Genomic DNA, 23,802 nt, shown 5'->3' on the forward strand with positions numbered 1-23,802 from the left:
TTTGATTCACAGGTTCCACGTCGATGCTTTGAAAGCATGCTTTATGGTGCAGTCTTAAGCAGAGGGAACACTCTTCTAAGCCCATTGACACAGAAGGTTGTAACTCTATTTAGGATTGCACTGTTTAAATATCTTACTTTTTCCCCTTTGAAGAGGGGAAAGAGAACTAACCTTTCTGCTAACAGAGACAAGAACCCAAATATGACAGGTGATTGTGTGCATGTACATGGCCTTTTCTCTGGCTTGGTCAAAAACTATGTTGACATTCTGTGTGATAGTTAACATGACTAAAAAAAAAGACTCCAGGGACACCTTAGTGACTAAAAGTATTTCAGCATAAGTTTTAGTTGGTTATTGCTACAGCCAAACATTATGCTGCATTGAAAAGGTGCCCCTGGACTCTTCATTTATTTATTTATTTATTGTTTAGCTTCTCCAGAGTAACGCAGCTACCCGTCTGGAAGCATCATGAATTAAAAAGATGACTTTTTTTAAGCTTTCTTTTCAGGAAGGAAGTGTTAATCCCCTTTTTTTGGAAGCCTCTCCCTTGATGTATGGGGAGTCTCTGTCATTAAACAGTTGGAAGCATAGTGTTTTCTGCACTTATTTATTTCCTTCATTCATTTACTTTCTCCAAAAAATGGGGACCCAAAGCAGCTTACACTGTTCTCCTCTCTCCCGTTGTATCCTCACAACAACCCTTTGAGCGTTAGGTTAGGCTGAGAGTGTGTGACTCCACCCGAGGTCACCCTGTGAGTTTCCGTGAACCAGTTAAAGACACAAGACAAGATCACAAGCTACTGCTGTCATAAGACCACATTTTCCTGCATGCAGTACCCTCAAAGAGAGATTAAGCCTGAGACCCTAGAGAGCCGCTGCCAGTCTGAGTAGACAATACTGACTTTGATGGACCAAGGGTCTGATTCAGTATAAGGCAGCTTCATGCGTTCAAGGCTCTGTAATATGGAAAAATCTGTCCATCTTTAACTTTGTTTTGGGGAGGGGGTGTGGCTGCAGCGGTAGAGCATCTGCTTGGCATGCAGAAGGTTCCAGGTTCAATCCCTGGCCTCTGCAGTTAAAGGGACTAGGCAAGTAAAAAGGTAAAGGTCTCCTGTGCAAGCACTGGATCATTCCATGGGGTGATGCCACATCCTGACGTTTACTAGGCAGAATATGTTTACGGGGTGATTTGCCAGTGCCTTCTCCAGTCATCTTCCCTTTACCCCCAGCAAGCTGGGAACTCATTTTACTGACCTCAGAAGGATAGAAGGCTGAGTCAACCTTGAGCCGGCTACCTGCAACCAACTTCCGTCAGGATCGAACTCAGGACGTGAACAGAGCTTGGACTGCAGTACTGCAGCTTACCACTCTGTGCCACAGGGTGATGTGAAAGACACCTGCCTGACACCCTGGAGAGCCACTGCCGGTCTGAGGAGACAGTACTGACTTTGACGGACCAAGGGTCGGATTCAGTAGAAGGCAGCTCCATAGAATCATGGGACCACCAGGGTCATCAAGTCTAACCCCCTGCACAATGCAGGACATTCACAACTACCTTCCCCCCGCCACACACCCCTAGTGACCAGAAGATGGCCAAGATGCCCTCCCTCTCATCATCTGCCTAAGGTCACAGAATCAGCATTCAGATCAAGGGCTTAATCGGTCCCAGTAGTGGAGAACCGTAAAAAGTTTTCGGCCTCTTCCAATTAATCTCTATACCTTAGAACACCCTAAACACCGGAGAGCCTTCACTTTAGGACGTTTTAATGCCCTTCCATCTGCTCTTCTTGACGGGAGGTATGCCAGCCTCCCTTACGAATTCCGCCTCTGTCCATGCCAATCTAGAATGGTGGAAATGGTTGAACAGTTGCTATTACGCTGCCCATTTTATCAAGACATACGCAAAACGCTCATTGATCCAATTTTGTCTAGCTTCCCAGATAGAGACAGATTTAGCTATACCACCTTATTATTAGATTATTCTGTTAAAGATATTACCTATCAGGTTGTGAGATTCTGTGCTAGACATGTGCAATAAGGCAGAAGAAGCTGTTAAAATGACTTTTACGTCAAACAGACTATTTTACCAAGAGCTGTTGTAACTAAATTTACGATTTATTGAGCAAATATCAGACATTCTGTTTTAATTATTATGATATCTCTTTTTGTAAAAACTGGTCTTTGACCGTAATAAACAAATTATGATGATGATGAGAATCAGCATTGCTAACAGATGGCTATCTAACCTCTTCTTAAAAACCTCCAGGGAAGGAGGTTCATAAAGGAAGCCATGGCCCTCAGTTTGCAAGATCTGAACAAGGCTGCAAACAAGAGGACGTTTTGGAGGACATCAATTCCCAGGGTCGCCATGAGTTGGAAGCGACCTTGACGCCACTTAACACACGCAACATGTGGCCGAGGGCTGACTTCCAGCTGCCATCATCTGTATTTAATTCAAAAATTTCCTTGTGCTTAATTAACGGTTAAACAAAATACCAAGCAAGCACTGATGGCTTAACAGAATTATATTATTACAATTATTTACAGTTATAAGTCACTTGTAAGCCAGTTAACATTCACTGGATCATTCCACATCATTCAGTATAATTGTCATTGCAAAAGTCCCGAAACATAAATCAAGGAAAATTGTAACCGGGAGAAAATTGTGCCCCCGATGTTAGGAGCATTGGGACATAACATCGGGGGCACAATTTTCTCCCGGTGACAATTTTCCTTGATTTATGTTTCGGGACTTTTGCAATGACAGTTATACTGAATGATGTGGAATGATCCAGTGAATGTTAATTGGCTTACAAGTGTTGTGCCTGAGTAATCATACCTGCATCACATTCAGACATACATGCAAGCTACATGCATAAGCTGCAAAACCACAGAAGCCGCTTCCCAGTGGCCCCCCTTTCATTTCTCTTGCATACACTTCAAGTCAGCACCAAGCACGCACGCACACACATTCCAATGTCTGATAAGGAACGCTCCGGTGTTCCCCCCCCTTCAGTAACTTTCGCTTCGCTCTGCAAAAGGACACTACGAGCTTTCTCAAGGAAACAGGGTCCATTAATGTAGCAAGGCTCACGCACACGCTGAAGAAACCAATGACGTTGCATTGACAAGCTAACATCGGATGTTAAGAAAATGTATCATTGGCTGTTACCGCACTAGGTATTCCCAGCGATGTATTAAGAGTTTGAAACTGTTATAAAAAATACTGTTCGCACTTTGTTTGGCCCCTTTAGCTGTGAAGATGTCTTCCAACCATTTTTTAGCCATGGCATCCAAAAACCCTTTTAAAGCGATGTGTGTGTGTGTGTGTGTGTGTATATATATATGTATGTATGTATGTATGTATATGTGTGTGTGTGTGTGTATGTGTATATATATGTGTATATATGTATGTGTGTGTGTGTGTATATATATATGTGTGTGTGTGTGTGTGCATGCTTTTATATTATATTATGCTACAATATATACAATATACTATTATGCTATAATATATATAATATAGCATATAATATATATGCTATAATATACATCGGTGCATGCTTGGGAGCATCCGGATTGAGACAGGCCAAGGGCGCGTTTGCAGGACGCAAAGCCGCCAGGCGGGGGCGCACGAGAGGAGGAGGAGGCGGCGGTGGCGGCGGCGGCGCGTGGCCTCGCCTCGCCTCCCCTTCCGGCGCCGCCACCCGCGCTTCGTTCCTTCCGGCCGTGGCCCCGCCCCCCTCTCCCCACGTGCGTCCGCCTGCCCCGCTCGTCCTCCATCGCCGCCGGGATGCTGCTGGCTCGCGCGCTCCGCCCGGCCCTGGCCGCCCTGGCGCTCCGGCCCGCCTCCGCGCCTCGCCTGCCCGCCGCCCTGGCCGCCCGCCCCTTCACCCGCTCCCTCTGGCTGCCCAGCGGCGGCGGGCAGGGCCTGGGCGGCGGCGGCGGCCTCCTGCGCGGCCCCGGGGCCTCGCCCTCGCTGGCCTGCGCCTGCGGGGGGCTCCACACCGAGGGTGAGCAGGGCCGCCCTTCCGAGGAGACGGCTTGGTGCGGGCTGGGGAGGAGCTGTTGGGGGGGGGTGGGGGGTGCAGGGCGCTTTGACGCAGCCCAAGTGGACGCGCCTTCAGTCCGCTTCCAGTGCGCTTCGGAGGCGGGTTTTACTGCGCGCCCTGGCAAAACCCACTTGCAAGCGATCGTGAAGGGGCGCTGGGGGTGCCAACCTCCAGGTACTTGGGAGAAATAGGCACAAGTGCCAAGAAGCAAGGCTGAGAAAATAAATAGTACTCGGCTCTGTAATGCAAACGGAACTCTATTCGAATAAGAAATTAGTGCAAAAAATGTGAATGATATTCATATAAGAAATTAGTGCAAAAATGTGAATAATATTCACATTTTTTGCACTAATTTCTTATACGAATAGAGTTCCATGCAAAAAATGTGAATAATATTCATATATTCATACAAGAAATTAGTGCAAAAAATGTGAATAATATTCACCTTTTTTGCACTAATTTCTTATACGAATAGAGTTCCATGCAAAAAAATGAATAATATTCACATTTTTTGCACTAATTTCTTATATGAATAGAGTTCCGTTTGCATTACAGAGCCTAGTACTATTTATTTTCTCAACCTCCAGGTAGTAGCTGGAGATCTCCTGCTATTACAACTGATTTCCAGCTGACTGAGATCAGTTCACCTGAAGAAAATGGCCGCTTTGGTAATTGGACTCTATGGCATTGAAATCCCTCCTCTCCCTAAACCCCGCCCTCCTCAGGCTCCACCCCAAAAATCTCCCGCCGGTGGCAAATGGGGACCTGGCAACCCTAAGGTGCACTGAAAGTGGATTGAAAGGGCATTTTAGGGGCTGTGTGACAGTGCCCTAAGGGCTAGGCGTGAGGAGACCCGGGTTCGGTTCCCGGCTCAGAGGCCGCTTATGCACGGGAGGTTTTGTCCTTGGATTTGCTGCTCTCCAGATGCACATTTCCCCCATGCGAATGATCAAAACTCCGCATGGGGGCTTATTGTTGAGTTTGGAGGATTTGGATGGGGGGAAATGTGCATCTCGGGAGCAGCGAATTGAAGGCAAAACCTCCCATGCCTAATGGGCCAGAGTTAGGCCATTTATGCTTGGGAGGTTTTGCTTTGGATTTGCAGCTCTCTAGATGCTCAGAACGCTGCATGGGGGCTTATTGTGGGGTTTTGAGAGTTTGGATGGGGGGAAGTGCACATCTAGAGAGGGGTGAATCCAAGGCAAAACCTCCCATGCATAAATGGCCTAAGCCTAACCTACCTGGCAAGGCCATTGTAAGAATAATATAATAAGAAGGCTGTACTGGGGAGGGAAGGGGGTGTAATAGGAATGAAAGCAGCTTCTAGATCTCAAAATGATCAAGGCGTTGGAGCTGGTGTTTAGAACCCAAGTGGGAGAGAGAGTTTCTAAAAAGGATTTAGGTTTAGATGGGGAAGGGGAGGTCAGTCCCAGGGACTAAAGGGGAACGCCAGATTTAGAGGCAGTGGGCCCATCAATACCATTTCCTGACTCCATCAGCCTCTGTGTCCTGGTTATAAGCTTTTCAAGGGCACCGGGGAGGAACATTGGTGAGCAGGATGCTGGAAGAGAGCCTGATCCCACAGTTATCTTCCTATGTTGGGGTGTGGTGGGGCTTAATGAAATCTACCGTTTGCTAGTTTCCTAGTGTAGCTTGCTAAAGGAGGGGTGATAGAGGGACTGCAATTGGGGGTATCTTCCCTATGAGGAAGGGTTCAAGTGGTTGGAGCTTTACAGTTTGGGGGAAATATATTTAAAAGGGGAGAGGGGTGTGTGGGAAGTGTTGGGGATGGTTAAAAATCTTGTATCTTGCTTTTCAGATATGGAAAGATATTTTCAAAGTGGTGCATTCCTTAAAATGCAGAGCATAAAAAAGGATTGCATGTAGCAATATGTCCTCAAGGAGCTCGGTCTGAATTTTTAGCTTTTTTTTTTTTATGAAGTTTCTAGTCCCTTTGTTGTTCAAAATACATAGGATAGCTATGTAGGGAGTGTTGTTCTATCCAATTGGATGGTAACAGGCCAACCTGCTTCCACCTTCTGGTATTTTGGACAGTGTGTGCGAAGCTACTGGGTTAATTGACAGGCAGTAGGGCCTTTTAAAAAAAATTATAAAATGGCATTGTGTTTGTTTTAATTAATGGGACGAGCCAACTTTTCAGGAGGATTGCTTACTCCAGAAATTTTATACCTTTGCTTAGTTTATCATATAGGAGCCCCATGGCGCAGAGTGGTAAAGCTGCAGTACTGCAGTCAAAAGCTCTGCTCACGACCTGAGTTCGATCCCGACGGAAGTCGGTTTCAGGTAGCCGGCTCAAGGTTGACTCAGCCTTCCATCCTTCCAAGGTCGGTCAAATGAGTGCCCAGCTTGCTGGGGGTAAAGGGAAGATGACTGGGGAAGGCACTGGCAAACCACCCCGTGAACGTTGGGATGTGATGTCACCCCATGGGTCAGGAATGACCCGGTGCTTGCACAGGGGACCTTTACCTTTTAAGTTTACCATAGCTCTAGCTTTTTATTTTCTAATAACCCTGCGAGGTGGGCTGCTCCTGGTTCATTTGATGACCAAAAGCTGTCTTCAGAACAGCTTTGTGAGGCAGGTAATTCATAGTACTATCCTGTGCAAAGTTACTTTAGTCCAAGCCTGTTGATCAGCGAGCGTAGAGTGGAGTAACTCTCCATAGGATTGCCCTGTGATATTCCCATTTTGCAGCTGGCAAATAGGGGGTGGTGAATTTGGCAGAGACTTTTCTGATGCTGGTCAAGGAGCCTCAAAAGCTTTCTGCTGTTTTGATTCCATCCATCTTTCCTCGCTGTACCCATTTGTCTTAGACTTTGATTGACGTGAGCCATTTTTTGAATCAAGTTTTGGCCAAAGGGTGTGTGTGTTAAAATACAATAAAACCATCCCAGTCCCCCCCACCCCATTGTTACTCTTTAAAGTGCCAGATAAGCTGGCAACCTATAGAAGGCGTAGAATTCAAGGCCCTTTCAAACTAGCAGAGAAAGGTATGTTGGTTGTTCCTAGCATAACGTGGCTGGGTTTCTCTCTCTCCCCCTTTCCCACAGGTGACAAAGCTTTTGCGGAGTTTCTGACGGATGAGATTAAGGAGGAGAAAAAAATCCAGAAAAACAAAAGCTTGCCCAAAATGTCCGGCGGGTGGGAGCTGGATGTGCAGGGCACAGAAGCCAAGCTGGTTCGGAAAGTTGCCGGAGAATCGTAAGTGTCCGGGTGCTTGATCTGCGGGGAGGGCCTGCGAAGTTAGGGGAGGGACTGTGGCTCAGTGGTAGACCATCTGCTTGACATGGAGAAGGTCCCAGGGTCAATCCCCGGCATCTCCAGTTAAAGGGACCAGGCAAGTAGGTGACGTGAAAGGCCTCTGCCAGTCTGAGTAGACAAAACTGACTGTTGGACCAAGGGTCTGATTCAGTAGAGGGCATCTTCATGTGTTCATTTAATGTGTCTTCAGAGAGTCCACAAATGGTGTGACAGGCATGTTTTTGCCTAGAATATGCTGAACTGATTCTGTTGGGGGACCCATGTTGTTTGGGTCACAGGCTGGAAAAGAGATTTAGAAGCCACTAGTCTAGACAGTGAGAGATGCCTAGAGCATCCCTGAGAAGCGTTTGTCCAGCCACTGCTTAAAGACTGCCAGAGAGAGGGAGCTCACCACCTCCCTAGGTTGCTGATTCCACTGTCGAACAACTCTTACTGTAAATCCCCCTCCCCTTAATATCCAGCCGGTACCTTTCCGCCCATACTTTAAACCCATTATTGTGAGCCCTATCCTCTGCTGCAAACAGGAACAGCTCCCTGCCCTCCTCTACGTGACAGCCCTTCAAATACTTACCACTATGCCATTCTATTCATTCACTTAGCGTTGCTGCACTGGGGGAGGGGAAAGGGCCCCCTGCTTCAGAATCCAGTCCCCAGTTAGAACTTCCTGTCCTCCCACACAAGAGGGGCATCTCTCATTTCCCCAATATCCAGCCAGTACCTTTCCATTTGCAATTTACACCCATTATTGTGAGTCCTATCCTCTGCTGCCAACAGGAACAGCTCCCTTCCAACTCTATGATTCTATTATATGTCCTGATCTCCGTGAGCTGATCCTAGATTGTTGCTGTGTTGTCTTGTAGGGTCACCATTTCCTTCAACATTAACAACAGCATCCCGCCCAGTTTTGATGAGCCCCAGGAAGGGCAGAAACCCGATGAGCAAGAGGTAAGGGGTGGGAGGATGACCTTTGGTCTGTTCAGTCTCTTAAATGTTGTTAATCATTTCTATAATACTTCTGAGTCAATGGCCCGGCTGTTGGTATCTGGCACATTTAAAAGATCAAAAGAATCCACCATTTGCATGGATACAGCAGAGGAAGCCTAGGTGCAGCTTGTTGGCATAATTGTGCTTCTTCCTGTCGTGGGGATGGGGGGAGGTCCCTTTATTACCTTAAGATGTGTTTCTCCCTCTCGCGTTGGCTAATGCCAGTAATAATAAGAGTTGGTTTTTATATGCCAACTTTCTCTACCACTTAAGGAAGAATCAAACCAGCTTACAATCACCTTCCCTTCCCCTCCCCACAACAGATACCCTGTGAGGTAGGTGGGACTGAGAGAGCTCTTAGAGAGCTGTGACTAGCCCAAGGTCACCCAGCTGGCTTTTTGTGTAGGAGTGGGGAAACAAATCCAGTTCACCAGATTAGCGACCGCCACTCATGTGGAGGAGTGGGGAATCAAACCCGCTTCTCCAGATCAGACTCCACCGTTCCAAACCGCCGCTCTTAACCACTACGCCACGCTGGCTCTCTAATAATCCAGAGTGTCACTGCTGAATATTTAACAGGCCATCCAAACATGTCATCCAACCCCCACAACAACCGTGAAAACTATTCTAGAGCGGGAGCCCAATGTGCAATAAATAAAGAGACCCAAATGCAGAAGGAGCCCAAAACCTGGAATATTAAGAAATATTTATGGGGAGGAATGAGGATTCTGCAAATATGAGTGCAGAAATTTGAAAAGCAAGAAAGGAAACACGTACAAGAATTACTGTTAAAGGGTGAAGTTAGAATGCAGCTGAAGGTGACCATGTCTTAAGTCCCTTTGGAACTCAGTGGGAGAGATTTTTTTTAAGCAGATGTTCAGAAAGTTCCCACTGAAACCACTGGGTTTAAAAATGCTGGACTTTCTCTGGGTGATGCTTGTTGGGTGTCCACACTGTTGCAACAAGGCAAGTCAAGAGGCCCCGCTTTCCACGCTTGCTTGCGCCGTGCTACCAGGTTGGTGATGTGGTCCCCATTTGTCATCTCTCCCCACAGCCCGAGCTGACCTCCACCCCAAATTTCGTCATTGAAGTGACCAAGGATGACACCAAACAGACACTTGTACTAGACTGCCATTATCCTGAGGATGAGGTCAGTGTTGTGTGTTGGTCCATTGGATGTAGTGATTCAGGCTACAGACATAGATGGTTTTAAAAGGGGACTGGATGGATTCATGGAGGACAGGTCTATCAGTGGCTTCTCGCCACAGTGACTAAAGGGAACCTCCACATTCAGAGGCAGTCAACCTCTGAATACCACGCCAGGAGGCAACGTCAGGGGAAGGCCTTGGCTTTTATGCCCTGATTGGCCATTGTGTGAGACAGGATGCTGGACTAGAGGGACCACTGGTCTGATCCAGCAGGGCTTATGTTCTTAACATAAATGCTGCTGGGAATGACCATAATGCGTCCCAGGAGGGTTCCGAGTGTGTCTTTTAGCTTATCTTCAAGGGGTTCATTTCAGTTTCGTGTGCTCCCTCCTTCTCCCTAATCCCTTGATCATGGAAAGCTAACCTGGCAAGGGGAAGAGTTCTAGCCTAGCTTTATCCCTGGTATGTTAGTCCTTATTCGTAGAAGTATTTCCACATAGGAGAACATTCAGTTGTGCATGCCTTCGTCTGCGGTCAGAAGGGGTACAGCACTGGTTCCCAACCGGGGGTCCGTGGACCCCCAGGGGTCCGCGAGAGCTAAATTAAGGTCCGCAAAACAAAGTTATAAACCCATAATAAATTAATATTTTCAATTAAAAGTTCTCTATTATAAAAATATATATTCAAATATTATTCTAAGTTTAATGTTTAACAGTTATGATTAAAGTTTATTTTCAAATTCTCAGAATTTTTATTTTGAACCTTGGGGTCCCTGCACCGAACAAAAAAGTCTAGTGGTCCCTGGTCAAAGAAAGGTTGGGAACCACTGGGGTACAGTAATAACCCTGGCTTCCCAGCCTACCTCATGTTTGTGAGAATAATGTTTGGGAGGACAATGCTGCTGCAGTCGTCTTGTTTGGGGGCTTCCTAGAGGCACCCGGTTGGCCGCTGCACGAACAGACTGCTGGACTTGATGGACTTTGGTCTGATTCAGCATAGTTATTCTTACGAGAACTTCTACACTGGTCAGTTAAGTCCTCTAGCTGCTATGTATGTTAAGAATAAAAAAGGTTGTGAGCAACAATGGTGTTTGACAGGAGGCTAAATCTGACAGCTAGCCAGGGCATGACTAGGCTAGCCTTTCTTGGAAAGGTGACTTAAACCAGTTCTAGCCAGGTGATGCAACTCAGCTGCAACAGTGACTCAGCATTGTGCTGATTGGCTGAGCATAATATAAATGTGGTGAGCTGATAGATCTCTCTCTTTGCAGAAAACCAATTGCTAGCCAGAACTTTTTACAGCTAGATTGCTAATGCTAAACTAAGGACTGTGTAACTGAACTCTGACTTTGTATTTACGACTTTGATTTGGTAACTATATCTTACTCAGTAAGTAGACTGTATATAGCTTTCACTGACAGTATACTGATTTGCACTAACGTGTTTACTGACTTCTGTGTGGTTTTGTTGCTGTGTCTCCAACCCATACCTAACCGCAACAATGTAAGCACCACTGCTCTGCACAGGCCTTTAAGGGCCTTAACCCAAACTTTTTAAAGCACTTCCTAATTGCCTCGGAGTTTCATAGTTTTGCGCTCTGTTAGGAAGCTGCAGGTTCCTTCTTTCCCATCACTCTCCATTCCGGCTAACATTTGGTTGCCCTCTTGCTCAGATTGGTCATGGAGAGGAGGAGGAGAGTGACATCTTCGCTATCCGGGAGGTGAGCTTCCAGCCCACAGGAGACTCGGAGTGGCGAGAAAATAATTACACCCTCAACACGGACTCTCTCGACTGGGTAAGCGTAGACACGAGCCAGGCAACAACGGAAAGAATCTCTGACTTTGTGTACATCATGGGAGATTTGTATGCATGCGTATACAGTATGTACCTTCTGACTGCAAAATGCTTATGTATTTTACACAAAATTGTGAAGTGCAACTAGTTAGAGGGCAATATAAATTAGATAATCTACTTAGAGGACAGGCTGTTTTACTGTTTTCTTTTGCTAATTGTCCTAAGCGTGTGGTAAAACTGGCAAAATAGCTGCCGTTTTAATGTAGTGTGTGTGAGGAGGAGATTGTGTGTCTCGAGGTACTCGCGTGACCCTGAAATTATTGAAGGACAGGGCACAGCTTTTAAAAGTGAATTTTATGGGTCTCCTTCAGTAGATGGAATGCCTTTTTCTAAGAGTTGTTTCGCATATATTCTGGGAACTAGTTTCAGAGGGTTTGGGGTCTGCAGGAGAAGAGCTCTAGAGTCCAGTAGCACCTTAGAGACCCGCAAGATTTGGGGGGTATAACCTTTTGAGAGTCAAAGCTCCTTTCATCAGATACCAACAAGGGACCTGTCACTCTCAAAAGCTTATACCCTGAAAATCTTGCAGGTCTCTAAGGTGATTGATGGTGGAACAGACTGCCCTTTCAGTAGGGTTCCCAGCCTCCAGGTACTAGCTGGAGATCTGCAATTACAGCTGATCCCCAGCCAGCAGAGATCAGTTCACTTGGAGGAAACAGCTGCTTTGGCAATTGGACTCTATGGCATTGAAGTCTCTCCCCTCCCCAAACCCTGCCCTCCTCAGGCTCTGCCCCAAAAATTTCCAGGTATTTCCCAACCCAGAGCTGGCAACCCTACCTATCAGGCTGTTGGTGAGGATCACAATTTGGAATAACCCCCTATGTATAACACTTCTCTGCAGACAGAAAGCCAGCTCCACAAGCAGAGAGGGAAGTAAAATCTCTCCCTGTTGCACTGATTTTCTGTTTGCAGTGAGTTTTGTTTTCTATAGAGGAATACAGACAGCTGGAATCCATCCCCTGCCGTCTGAAGTGATCCTATCCATTCTACTGTTTCAGGGCTCTGCCATCTCATTCCCACCTCATTCCTCTTGCATGTGTGAACCAGGCCTCATGACATGAGGGGGCTTGCTCAGAGCCACTGGCAAATTTCCCACCTTGCAAGAGAGGCGGTGGTGTAATTTTTGCTAATTCTAATCTCTGACTCCTCCCTTCTGCTGTCCCTGGGGGTTCCCATGTCCCGAGAGGGGCATTTCGGAGGGGCCTTTAGCTCTGCAGTGCATGGTGGCGGGAGAAAGTAGTGTTTTGTGGTCAGAAATCTCTTCCATCCACAGAAACCTTTCTGGTGGATCCAAAGCATAACTTTTAAGAAGGGCTGTCCAGTTCACCTTGATTGAAAGTAGTGCTTGATCTGATTAGTGCTTTAGATGTTGCAGCCTTATTGTGAATGTGTACCGTACACACACTGTGCAATCATCGGAAAACCAAGGTCGGCTGCAGGTCCCTGTCGTTCTTGGTTTGTGCTGTGTAACATGTGGACGTGCTTCCTAAAACACCCTTTTGAAAATTATCTTCCCAGGCCCTTTACGACCACTTAATGGATTTCTTGGCTGACCGAGGGGTGGACAACACGTTTGCGGACGAGCTGATCGAGCTCAGCACAGCACTGGAGCACCAAGAATACATTCGATTCCTCGAAGGTCTTAAGCAGTTTGTGAAATGCCAATAGGCCGAGACCAAGTGGAAGGCCTAAATCCCGTTAATGGGGCTCACCATCAGATTCTGGACTCTTGTTTAGAAAGCCAGGTGGTGAAACAGAGCGAGCGAGCTGAAGACTGAAACATTCATCATGGGAGGAAAATTTAAACAATTTGAGAACTTGTTGACGGTTGTTTCAGATCTGACTGGTGTGAAGAGGTCCAGCTCTCAAATCTGTATCCCGCCAGCTATTCTTGGAAGTGTGATTTTGGTTTTTTGTACAATTTGAAGAAGGAAGGTAAAACGATGTGAAAATAAACCCAGTTAAACACCTCAGCCTGTGCAAAATGAATGGTTCCCCCCCCCCCAAAAAAAAACACTTTTATTAGCTGGTTGTGGATATCATAGAATCACAGAGTTGGAAGGGACCACCAGGGTCATCTAGTCCAACCCCCTGCACAATGCAGGAATTTCACAACTACCTCGCCCACACACACCCAGTGACCCCTACTCCATGCCCTGACGATGGGCAAGATGCGTTCCCTCTCATGATCTGCCTCTCATGAACTGCCTAAGATCATAGAATCAGCATTGCTGACAGGTGGCCATCTAGCCTCTGGGAGATCACCGAGGAAATCGGTGAACGCAGAACCAGGCAGTGGCAAAACCACCTCTGTTCATCTCTTGCCTTGAAAAACCCCATGGGAGGTTGCTATAACTGGGCTGTGACTTGACAGCACTTTGCGCACGCCCCATGGAACCGGAAAGGGTGCTGAACATGGCAGCCAAAATGATCAAGGGTGTGTGGAGTCCTTTTCCTTTTCTGAAGAAGGAAAGCTAAAGAGACCTGCCTTTTTTGTTTAGAAAAGGAATGGGGAAGGGCTAGAGTGGCCAAGTCCTCCTTCGGCACTGGTGGGAGGTTTTGGGGCGGAGCCTGAGGAGGGTGTGGTTTGGGAAGGGACTTCAATGCCATAGAGTCCACTTGCCAAAGCGGCCATTTTATCCAGGTGAACTGATCTCTATCGGCTGGAAATCAGTTGTAATAGCAGGAGATCTCCAGCTAGTACCTGGTGGTTAAGCAATCAAAAATCAACACCTCTGCACCATTACCTAAGGTTAGAAAATTAGTACACAAACCAGCTGATAACAATGTGTAATGACAACAGTATATTGAATGTAACAATGTGCTACCAAGCCAATTGTGTATATATACAACAAAGTATTTCTCAGTCCTGGGTATATAACAACGTGCTAACAAACCAGTGCATATATATAACAAAGTATTTCACAGTCCTGGTACAGTAACAATCCAAGGTCGATGTCTTCAAGTGAAGAAGGGTAGAAAGGGATACGATCGTTTCAATTCTTCCTTAGTCCCATTTGTACAAATATGCATATAGTACAATAAACAATCATAAACATTCTCTCAAATGACTTAAACAATATAAATAAAAGAGCACTTCCATATATTGGTGTCAAAATGTAATCGACCTTGGATTGATTGTTACTGTACCAGGACTGTGAAATACTTTGTTGTATATATACACAATTGGCTTGGTAGCACATATATATGCAACTGGTTTGTTAGCACGTTGTTATATACCCAGGACTGAGAAATACTTTGCTGTATAAATACAATTGGCTTGGTAGCACATTGTTACATTCAACATACTATTGTCATTACACATTGTTATCAGCCTGTTTCAGTACCTGGAGGTTGGCAACCCTCGGAGGGGGTCTGTTGAGAGGATTTTAAAAATCATTCATGGGGGAGAGTGGTTTAAGGGGGTTTTCTCCACTGCTGAATACATTAGGCTGCAGAGGCTCCCCATGAAGCTGAGGGGCAGGAAAGATAAAGCACTTCTTCACACAACCGCTAATTCCTGAATTCACGGGGGGGGGGAGGTACAGCTTTACTTTGCTTGTTGAAGTAGTTTTGAAAGGGAACAGGACAGATTCCAGCTATTAATCATGAAAATGAATGGAGCTTCCACGTTCAGAGGCAGTGTACCTTACCCATAAGACAATTTGCTTTGGGTAAGACTAGGGTGAGGCTGTTGCTTTCAGGCCACGGCGTGTTCGTGGGAAGCAGCCCTCTGCGCCTTCTGAGTTCTTAAGCATGAAGTAAGTATGGAGCTGGTTTTCAGGGGACCACTTCACCCTTGTCAAACCAGTTGCCCCCCCCAAAAAAAAACAAAATGCAAGGCAAATTGACCATTAGCATCGAAGGCTTCAGCTTTGGCTTGCTGGAAGGAATATTGGAGTGCCCAGAGAGCATCCAGCCATTCAGAAGCACAACGCCTGTTACTTTACACATGAATCATTTCTAGTGAAGGAGAAGGAACCTGTTGAATGAGCAGGGTTTCCAAGCATGAAGGGGTCATTACACAATCTGCAATTTTCTTCTTCCCTCTGCCTTCAGTATTCACAGCATCTCATGGCCAGCAAACTTGAAATGGCTTTTGCCAAAACATTTACCTAGTCTGCTTGAAAAAGGGATATTTTTTTTGCAGAACTAGAACAAGTTTCTCTCAACAATATTCTCCCTTGAAGAGTTTGGTATGTAAGACATGCATTTCTAGAACCTTTCATTTAGATGGTTACAAGAGTGGGGAACGCTGCTTTTTTTATTCATAATAATTGGGATCGACGCATGTTGACCTTTTATGCTAGAACAGTTTTAACTGAAGCCTGAACACTTTTACAAAATTGCCCTGTTTCTATGCTACAATTAGAAACAGAAGGACCTTTAAAAACCAAGTTGAGAAGGAATGTGGACTTTTGGGGGGTTGTTTGTTCCTGAATTGGGTCACAACCCCATTGGGTTGGATCCTATGACTCTCTTCTCCTAGCAGTGCAGCCCGTCTGTGTTTGAGCCAAAGGAATTCTGCACTGCTAGTAGAATAAATTCAGGGGAGCCAAGCCAGGCTTATTTTGAAAGCAGCATTGCCGAAGCACAATCCCTCTCTCTTTTTAAAGGCCTCCCCTCCAAAATAGCATTCAAAGAAAATCTAATAATGCTAATACTTTGCATTTGCATAGAAACGTCTTTCAGTTATTTGTATGACAGCCCTGTAAAGTAGGCCAGTATTATTGCAAGTGAGCGGATAGGAAGAAAGATGTTCTAAAATGGCTAGGGAGGTCGTGTTGGAGGGGAGCTTTGAACCAGCCACTTCCCAGAGCAACTCATTCTCTTAGCCTCTAGGCTACACCAGATCAAGAGCCAAGAAAATTCGTTTTTATTACCAACCCATCTACCTAAAAAAGCAGCTTCGCCCACACTGAACATGAGCTGATTGTTTGTTTGCTTTAGAGAGGGACTGTGGTTCAATGGTAGAGCATCTGGTTGGCATGCAGAAGGCCCAGGTTCAATCCCCAGTATCTCCAGTTAAAGGGACTAGGCAAGTAGGTGATGTGAAAGACCTCTATGCCTGAGAGCCTGGAGATCTGCTGCCGGTCTGAGTAGACAAAACTGGCTCTGATGGACCGAGGGTCTGATTCAGCATAAGGCAGCTTCATGTGTTCATAACCTTTTAGGAGAGGGGCTGTGGCTCAGTGGTAGAGCATCTGCCTGGCATTCAGAAGGTCCCAGGTTCAATCACCGGCATCTCCATTTAAAGGCAAGTAGGTGATGTGAAAGACCTCTGCCTGAGACCCTGGAGAGCCACTGACGGTCTGAGTAAACAATACTGACTTTGATGGACCAAGGGTCTGATTCAGTATAAGGCAAGCTTCATGTGTACTTCATGTATAGCCTGCTTTTTTAGGGCTGTGATTCAAGGTTTCAGAATATATATTGAGGGAGGGCCACGGCTCAGTGGTAGAGCATCTGTTTGTCACTCAGAAGGTCCCAGGTTCAATCCCCAGCATCTTCAGTTAAAAGGATCTGGTGGGAGGTGATGTGAAAAACCTCTTCTTGAAACCCCGAAGAGTTTGTGCCAATATGAGTAGACAATGCTGACCTTGATGGACTGATGGTCTGATTCAGCCTAAAGCCGCTTCATGTGTTCATATTTAAGAAGAAATACGTTACTGTTTTGGGAATACCGGAAATTCCAGTCTGGGTTCCCTTTCTCTTTCCTTTGGCTTTTTGAGACGGGCTATTCTGTACCTTTCCTAACATGTGGCCCAATAAAGGTCTCTGTACTTGGGAGATGAGCTGTAATTCCAAGGGATCCCCAGGTCCCACCTGGAGGCTGGCATCCCTATTCCATACTCTTGAGAACTTTTAATTGGTCCTGGCCAAAAGGTGTTGTACAGCAGATGTTACTTACTTTAATAATTGCTTTTCTAATGATGGTGCAGAAACCAGTGAGTCCAGTAGAGGGTGCCAGTTGATTGCATTTCTTGTTCAGCCTTATTCTAATCTCGATTGCAGAGACTTACCTTCCATGCTGCAGACTTGTCTGACAACACTTTACTGTCACTATAGCATAATGGAGAGTGATCTGGAATAGGAGACAAAGAACTGGGAACCTGCAAAGAAGCAGGGGAGAGGAAACCATTTGGCAAATCCCCCCTAATGTCTATCCCCCTGAGAAGGCTTCCAGAGGCTAATTTACTTGCCAATACCCCCTGCGTTGTTGGATCGTGTAACAGCAATAATTTGCAACTGGATTTTCCTGTGCAAACGAGACAATCCAGAAGATGACAGATTTGCTCATCGCTCAATACGGCTTATGGTTGAGGCCAGCTACGGTTTCCTATATATGATTGCTCGCTTCCCTAACCCTCACCACTGTTGCATTTAGTCCATCTGCTCGCCTAGTTATAACTTTTTTACACTTAGAGGCGCCTAAGTAGTTTTAGGATATTTGGTTTACATAATTTTAGGGCGATTTTAAATGTTGTTTTAATTGTTTAATTGATAAATGGGTTATTATTCTCTAAGCCGCTCTGAGCCCGGTCTCGGCCGGGGAGAGGGGAAGTATTAAATTGAAATAATAAAATAAATAATTAATAAATAATTAATATCCAGTGATAATGAGGATGGAATCTCTGTTGCTCTCTACCCTTTCTGATAAATATGCAGGCGTCATCAAAACGGGGTTCCACTCCTTCCTTTTGGCCAATTAAAGTCATTTTCTGCCTAGTTCCTGGCCTAGAGCCCCCTACCTTGTCTGTGGGTGGGGTCCTCATGCTGCTTTTATAATTGGCATGGTGGGGCAGGGTTGCCAACTTCCAGGTAGTAGCTGGAGATCTCCTGCTATTACAACTGACCTCCAGCTGGGAAAAAATGGCCGCTTTGGCAATTGGACTCTATGGCCTTGAAGTCCTTCCCCTCCCCAAACCCCACCCTCCTCAGGCTACACCCCCAAAACCTCCCGCCGGTGGCAAAGAGGGACCTGGCAACCCTAGGCAGGGGTGTGTGTGTATGTATGTATATATAGTATTTGAATGGTGCTTTCAACCCATTAGAGCATTTCACAGACACTATTTGAGGATCCCTACGCCAACCCTGCAAGGTAGGAACCATCCCTGTTACAAAGGGGGAGGCTAAGAGAGAATCAGTCTGCCTGATGCCATCGAGTGGGTGCACAGTGGACAGGAGATTTAAACAGTTTCTTTCCGGTTTTCAGCAGAGCCTCTTCACCACCAAGTCTCTAATCACCAAGCATGTATTGTTTAGCTGTTCATTCTATCATGAGGCCCGTATTAGATTAATTGCTCCCCTGATCAGTGAATTCCCCGATAAGAGGCTCCTGATGGGTGAAACTCCACACCTTTCGCTCCCAACTGCCAAATGCTGTGCCGTTGCAATTAAAATTAGCAAAAACAGAATTGAAAAAAATTACTAAACCGGGCTATACTTTTAGAAATATTAAGTTGTTAATTCTTGTGATTTGCTTTGATATCCTACATTTTAACATACTTAGTCTTTTATCTAATTTTGTAATTTATACTAGTTTTACAGTTTTAATAAATCAGATAATTTTATGTATTAACCTTTGGCTGGTTGAACAGACCGTATCAATAAATATATACACCAAGTCTCTGCACCTAGCACACCCTAACGTACGAACATAAGAAAAGCCCTGCTGGATCAGACCAAGGCCCATCAAGTCCAGCAGTCTGTTCACACAGTGGCCAACCAGGTGCCTCTAGGAAGCCCCCAAACAAGACACAGTGGACTTCTGGCGAGAGCCAGCATGGTGTAGTGGTTGCGAGCGGTGGTTTAGAGCAGTGGAGTCTGATCTGGAGAACTGGATTTGTTTCCCCACTCCTACACATGAAGCCAGCTGCGTGGCCTTGGGCAAGTCATTCTCTCTCAGCCTCACAGAGTGTCTGTTGTGGGGAGGGGAAGGCGATTGTAAGCCAGTTTGATTCTGCCTTAAGTGGTAGAGAAAGTCGGCATATAAAAACCAACTCTTCTTCTTCTTCTGCACTGCATCTCTGCTCAGAAGGTACTCATGTGCTTGCGTTTCAATCACTACGCAGTCGGTTTATTCCAAGTCCTTTATTGGTTTCTCCAGCCCACCCCGCCACCTTTCCGACCTCTAGAGTACAAAAGCATGCAACCCCCCCCCACCCCGAAAAATAGCCTCTATATTCATGATACATATTTACAGTGCAAAGGGCACGCTCACTGCCATAACTGCGAGCGACCGCGCAGAGCATCATGCTTTGGGTTTCCATAAAATATACATACGGATCATTGATTTTTTTTTTACACCAAATGTAGCTACTGACAAAAATACCGACACACACACACAAAATACAAAGCAGCAAACGCCCCCCCCCAAATCAGCGTAGAAGATCTGAATTCTATCCTCAATGTTCTCAGCACACCGGGGACTTTTGACTTTTAAATTAAGGCAATTAAATTAAGTACGCAAAGGTCAAGAAAAAAATCAACATCCGAGGCCAAGGGTTATACAATACAAAGGTTATATCAAGACGAAATATGTATATATTACAGACTAAAATCAATAGCATATATAAGGCTTTGCAATAGCCTACCAAACCAACATGCTCATGTAAACATACAACACACGGCAGGGCCTTATATATATTATTGATTTTAGTGTGTAATAAGATCATAAGGAAAGCCCTGCTGGATCAGACCCAGGCCCATCAAGTCCAGCAGTCTGTTCACACAATGGCCAACCAGGTGCCTCTAGGAAGCCCACAAACAAGACGGTTGCAGCAGCATTATCCTGCTTGGGTTTCACAGCACCTAATATATTCGGCATGCTCCTCTGATCCTGGAGAGAATAGGTATGCAGCATGACTAGTATCCATTTTGACTAGTAGCCATGGATAGCCCTCTCCTCCATGAACATGTCCACTTCCCTCTTAAAGCCTTCCAAGTTGGTAGTCATCACCACATCCTGGGGCAGGGAGTTCCACAATTTAACTATGCATTGAGTGAAGAAATATTTTGTATTGATATAACTTTTATATTGTATAACCTTTGGCCTTGGACGTTGTTGTTTTTTTCTTGACCTTTGGGTACTTAATTCTGTTGTTTTCAGGGTCCCCCCCCCTTTGTGGTTTGTGTGTTTTAAATTAAGGCACCGTTACGACACCAAAAACACACCCACCATTTATCTAGAATAAATGGATGTCGCCTTTAGGATACCCCATAATAGCCGATGAATGGGTCCTTCCTTTGCATCGAAAATTTACTGGACCCCCAGTTTCCGCAAAGCTTCAGCTCTCCTGAGGGCTGATCCATGTGCGTGCATATCAGTAGTGCCTTTTTCATATTGCTGCCAGGGACAGGAGAGATGTGCATCCAAGCACCAAACTACACATCAGAGGAATGATTAGTTTAATAGCTGGAGCTTGTAGTGGTGCTCGCATTAGGAAGTCATCAGTTCCCAATACAGGAAGTTACTTTAGACTGATAAGTGGTAGCTCTCCCGGGTTTCAGGAAAAGGTCTTTCTCAGCCCTTTCTAACTGAGGTCCTTTGGAAGTGGAGATACCAAGGACTGAACTGGGAATCTTCTCTGTGCAAACCACAGGCTGTTCTATTACCACTGAGCCTCAGCTGCTTCCTAAAAGATGCTTTGCCTGCTGGAAGCCACATAGGGGCACCTTCCCATGTTAAAAATCCATGTCCCTTAGTGCATTACCCTTTCCCGCTGTGCTACCAGGCAGCTGGTGCTCACATAGCATCCGTCTCCTGTGAACTTCTGTAACTGCATTTCAGCCTCAGCACCTCCCCAAAATTGTTACATGGAGACAATAATGCCAGCCTACCTTACAGGGCTGTGGTACGCATTCCTGCAGTGACATATCTGGCGCATTTAGCGAGTGGATTATACACACAATAAAAATGATTTTTTTAAAAACCCTTTTTTGATGTGAAAAGTGCTGTCTGGTGGACACACAAGAGGAATGTTGCTATATTCCCTTTGACCCACATATCGAAACAACTCAAACCTATCCTATGTTATAGAGCTGGAACCTAACAATAAGATCTACAAGAACTGAGGTAGCATGGGAGGAGAAGGAAACAATGAAGGAAAGATCAGTTGCTGTAAATTTGGGGGAAGAATGGTATGGGGAAAACTGACGTTCGGCGGTAGGCAGATGGGATACCTGTTTGAATACTCAGATTGGCCATCTTGAACACCAGGCTTACAAAGTAGATCTAGGATTATGGCCTTCCTTTTCCCCCATAGTTTGGTCGACTGGTGGGAGTTTGCACTCCACAAACAAGCGTGGGGTAGTGGTTATGAGCGGTGGACTCTAATCTGGAGATCCGGGTGCGATTCCCCCACTCCTCCACATGAGCGGCGGACTCTAATCTGGTGAACTGGGTTGGTTTCCCCACTCCTCCACATGAAGCCTGCTGGGGGACCTTGGGCTAGTCACAGTTCTCTCCGAACTCTCTCAGCCTCACCTTCCTCACAGGGTGTCTGTTGCGGGGAGAGGAAGGGAAGGAGATTGTAGAGCATCTGCTTGGCATGCAGAAGGCCCCAGGCATATAAAAACCAAGTCTTCTTCTACGAAGGACAGTCACTTGAATTTGGAGGCCTATCCTTTCTTCAGTGCTTTTTAAAGTCCAATTGGAAGCAGCTCTCCAGGGTCCTGAGCAGAGGCCTTTCAATGCTCAGAACTGAACCTCTGGCTCGCAGTTCATGGGCTCTTCCATGGAGCTATGGGCCCTCTGCAATAAAACTGTCTTATACTGTATCAGACAACTGGTCTATCTCAGGAGACAGAGGAGTTTATAGAAGATTGTGTATTTGGGCAAAGATAAAACGGGTGCGTGCCGGTCTTTTAGAGGCAAGCTGTCTCTTTTCATCTCTTCTGTTCTTTCTCACACGGCTACGCCCAGCTGCTTCCAGTCATCTGAAAACCTACATAAGCAATCATTTTTTGACAATGCAACGGGAGGGGGATATTCCTCAGTATTCATTCTGTGGAGGTGCTTCAGTGATTCCCCGCTAGCTTGTCTGATTACCGGAAGGATCTTTGAAGGGGATGTTGATCTAAAGATTGCCCTCAAGTGACGGAATGGGGCTGCTCGCCGCAGGAAACGAAATTCAGGCAACAGCCTCCATCAACAATTCTTACAGTGTAATCCTGAGCAGAGTTGTGCCCGTCTAAGCCATTCACTTCGGCAGGCTTAGAAGAGCACAGCTCCGTCCTAGATTGTGCAGTTGTCACACTGCAATCCTACGCCCATTTTTTTTCATAACAATTAGATGGTCATAAACTATGTGAGACCACTCCTGCCCCTACAGGAAAGAACTTATTTCTACTGGAACTATTTCTTTCTGCATTTAGCAGCAGAGTAATTATAATGTGGAGTTCGCTGTCAGAGGATCCTGCGATGGCCGGAAACACAGAGAGCTTTAAAAGGGGCTTGGGCAGATTCACGGAGGACAGGTCGATCAGTGGCTACTGGTCATGGTGACTAAAAGGAACCTCCATGTTCAGAGGCAGTCCACTTTGAATCCCAGTGCCTCGGGGCAACATCAGGGGAAGGCCTCAGTCACTATGCCCTGTTGTTGACTCACTATGCTGCAAAACCGCTTTATAAAATAGGGTAAAGGGAGTCCCCTGGGCAAGCACCAAGTCATTACTGACCCATGGGGTGACATCACAGCCCTACGTTGACTAGGCAGACTTTGTTTATGCCGGAGAGCCAGCGTGGTGTAGTGGTTAAGAGCAGTGGTTTGGAGGGGTGGAGTCTGATCTGGAGAACCAAGTTGGATTCCCCACTCCTCCACATGAGCGGTGGAGGCTAATCTGGGAACTGGATTAGTTTCCCCACTCCTACGCACGAAGCCAGCTGGGGGACCTTGGGCTAGTCACTCTCAGCCTCACCTACCTCACAGGGTGTCTGTTGTGGGGAGGGGAAGGGAAGGTGATTGTAAGCCGGTTTGATTCTCCCTTAAGTGGCAGAGAAAGTCAGCCTATAAAAACCAACTCTTCTTCTTGTTGCCCCCTCCAGAGTAACTGGTTGGCCACTGTGTGAGACAGCATGCTGGACTGGATGTGCTACTCGTTCCGAGTTTGGCCAAATGTCACTTGAAGCTAGGGCGTGGTTGGCCGCCTTTAAACTCTACCTTAAACTGTGCTTTAGCACTGAGGGGTTCCTAGCTTCTCTGAAGCATGACTCTTTCAAATCCTCATGGCAAAAAATCTTAGATGAGAAACTGGCGTTGCTGGGCTTCTCGCAGGATATGTTATCAGATCTTGGGAAAACTGAAGCTTTTGCCAAAATTAAAAAGCGCATTAAAGAGCTCGATTATAACAGCACTACTTTTCGTGCTCGTCGCGTCTGTTCATCCCAGTTCTTCGGAATACCCCCTCCACGTGGTCTGCCTGCCTATACATATTATCTGACAACTCCTCGTCTCTGTAGAGCTTTTTGCTTGGCTAGATTGAAT

The 23,802-nt window shown here is 46.0% G+C and overlaps 1 protein-coding gene across 1 annotated transcript; it reads left to right on the forward strand.

The window, feature by feature from the left end:
- The first annotated feature begins 3,790 nt into the window (after window positions 1-3,790).
- C1QBP (complement C1q binding protein) lies at window positions 3,791-13,017 on the forward strand. Its single transcript, XM_056865215.1, has 6 exons — window positions 3,791-4,010; window positions 7,119-7,269; window positions 8,190-8,274; window positions 9,368-9,463; window positions 11,133-11,255; window positions 12,833-13,017. Exons 1-6 carry the CDS (start codon window positions 3,791-3,793, stop codon window positions 12,980-12,982), a joined length of 825 nt encoding a protein of 274 aa, XP_056721193.1. The 3' UTR covers window positions 12,983-13,017.
- Window positions 13,018-23,802: the final 10,785 nt, after the last annotated feature.

The sequence above is a fragment of the Euleptes europaea genome, chromosome 19 (genome assembly GCF_029931775.1).
Source record: "Euleptes europaea isolate rEulEur1 chromosome 19, rEulEur1.hap1, whole genome shotgun sequence".
Classification (NCBI taxonomy): domain Eukaryota; kingdom Metazoa; phylum Chordata; class Lepidosauria; order Squamata; family Sphaerodactylidae; genus Euleptes; species Euleptes europaea.

Excerpts from the sequence above, each read along its gene's own strand:
- C1QBP (XM_056865215.1), top strand. The coding sequence starts at position 3,791 with ATGCTGCTGGCTCGCGCGCTCCGCCCGGCCCTGGCCGCCCTGGCGCTC. Across the intron at positions 4,011-7,118 it reads CGGGGGGCTCCACACCGAGG|GTGACAAAGCTTTTGCGGAG; the intron begins GTGAGCAGGGCC and ends CCTTTCCCACAG. Across the intron at positions 9,464-11,132 it reads GCCATTATCCTGAGGATGAG|ATTGGTCATGGAGAGGAGGA; the intron begins GTCAGTGTTGTG and ends CCTCTTGCTCAG.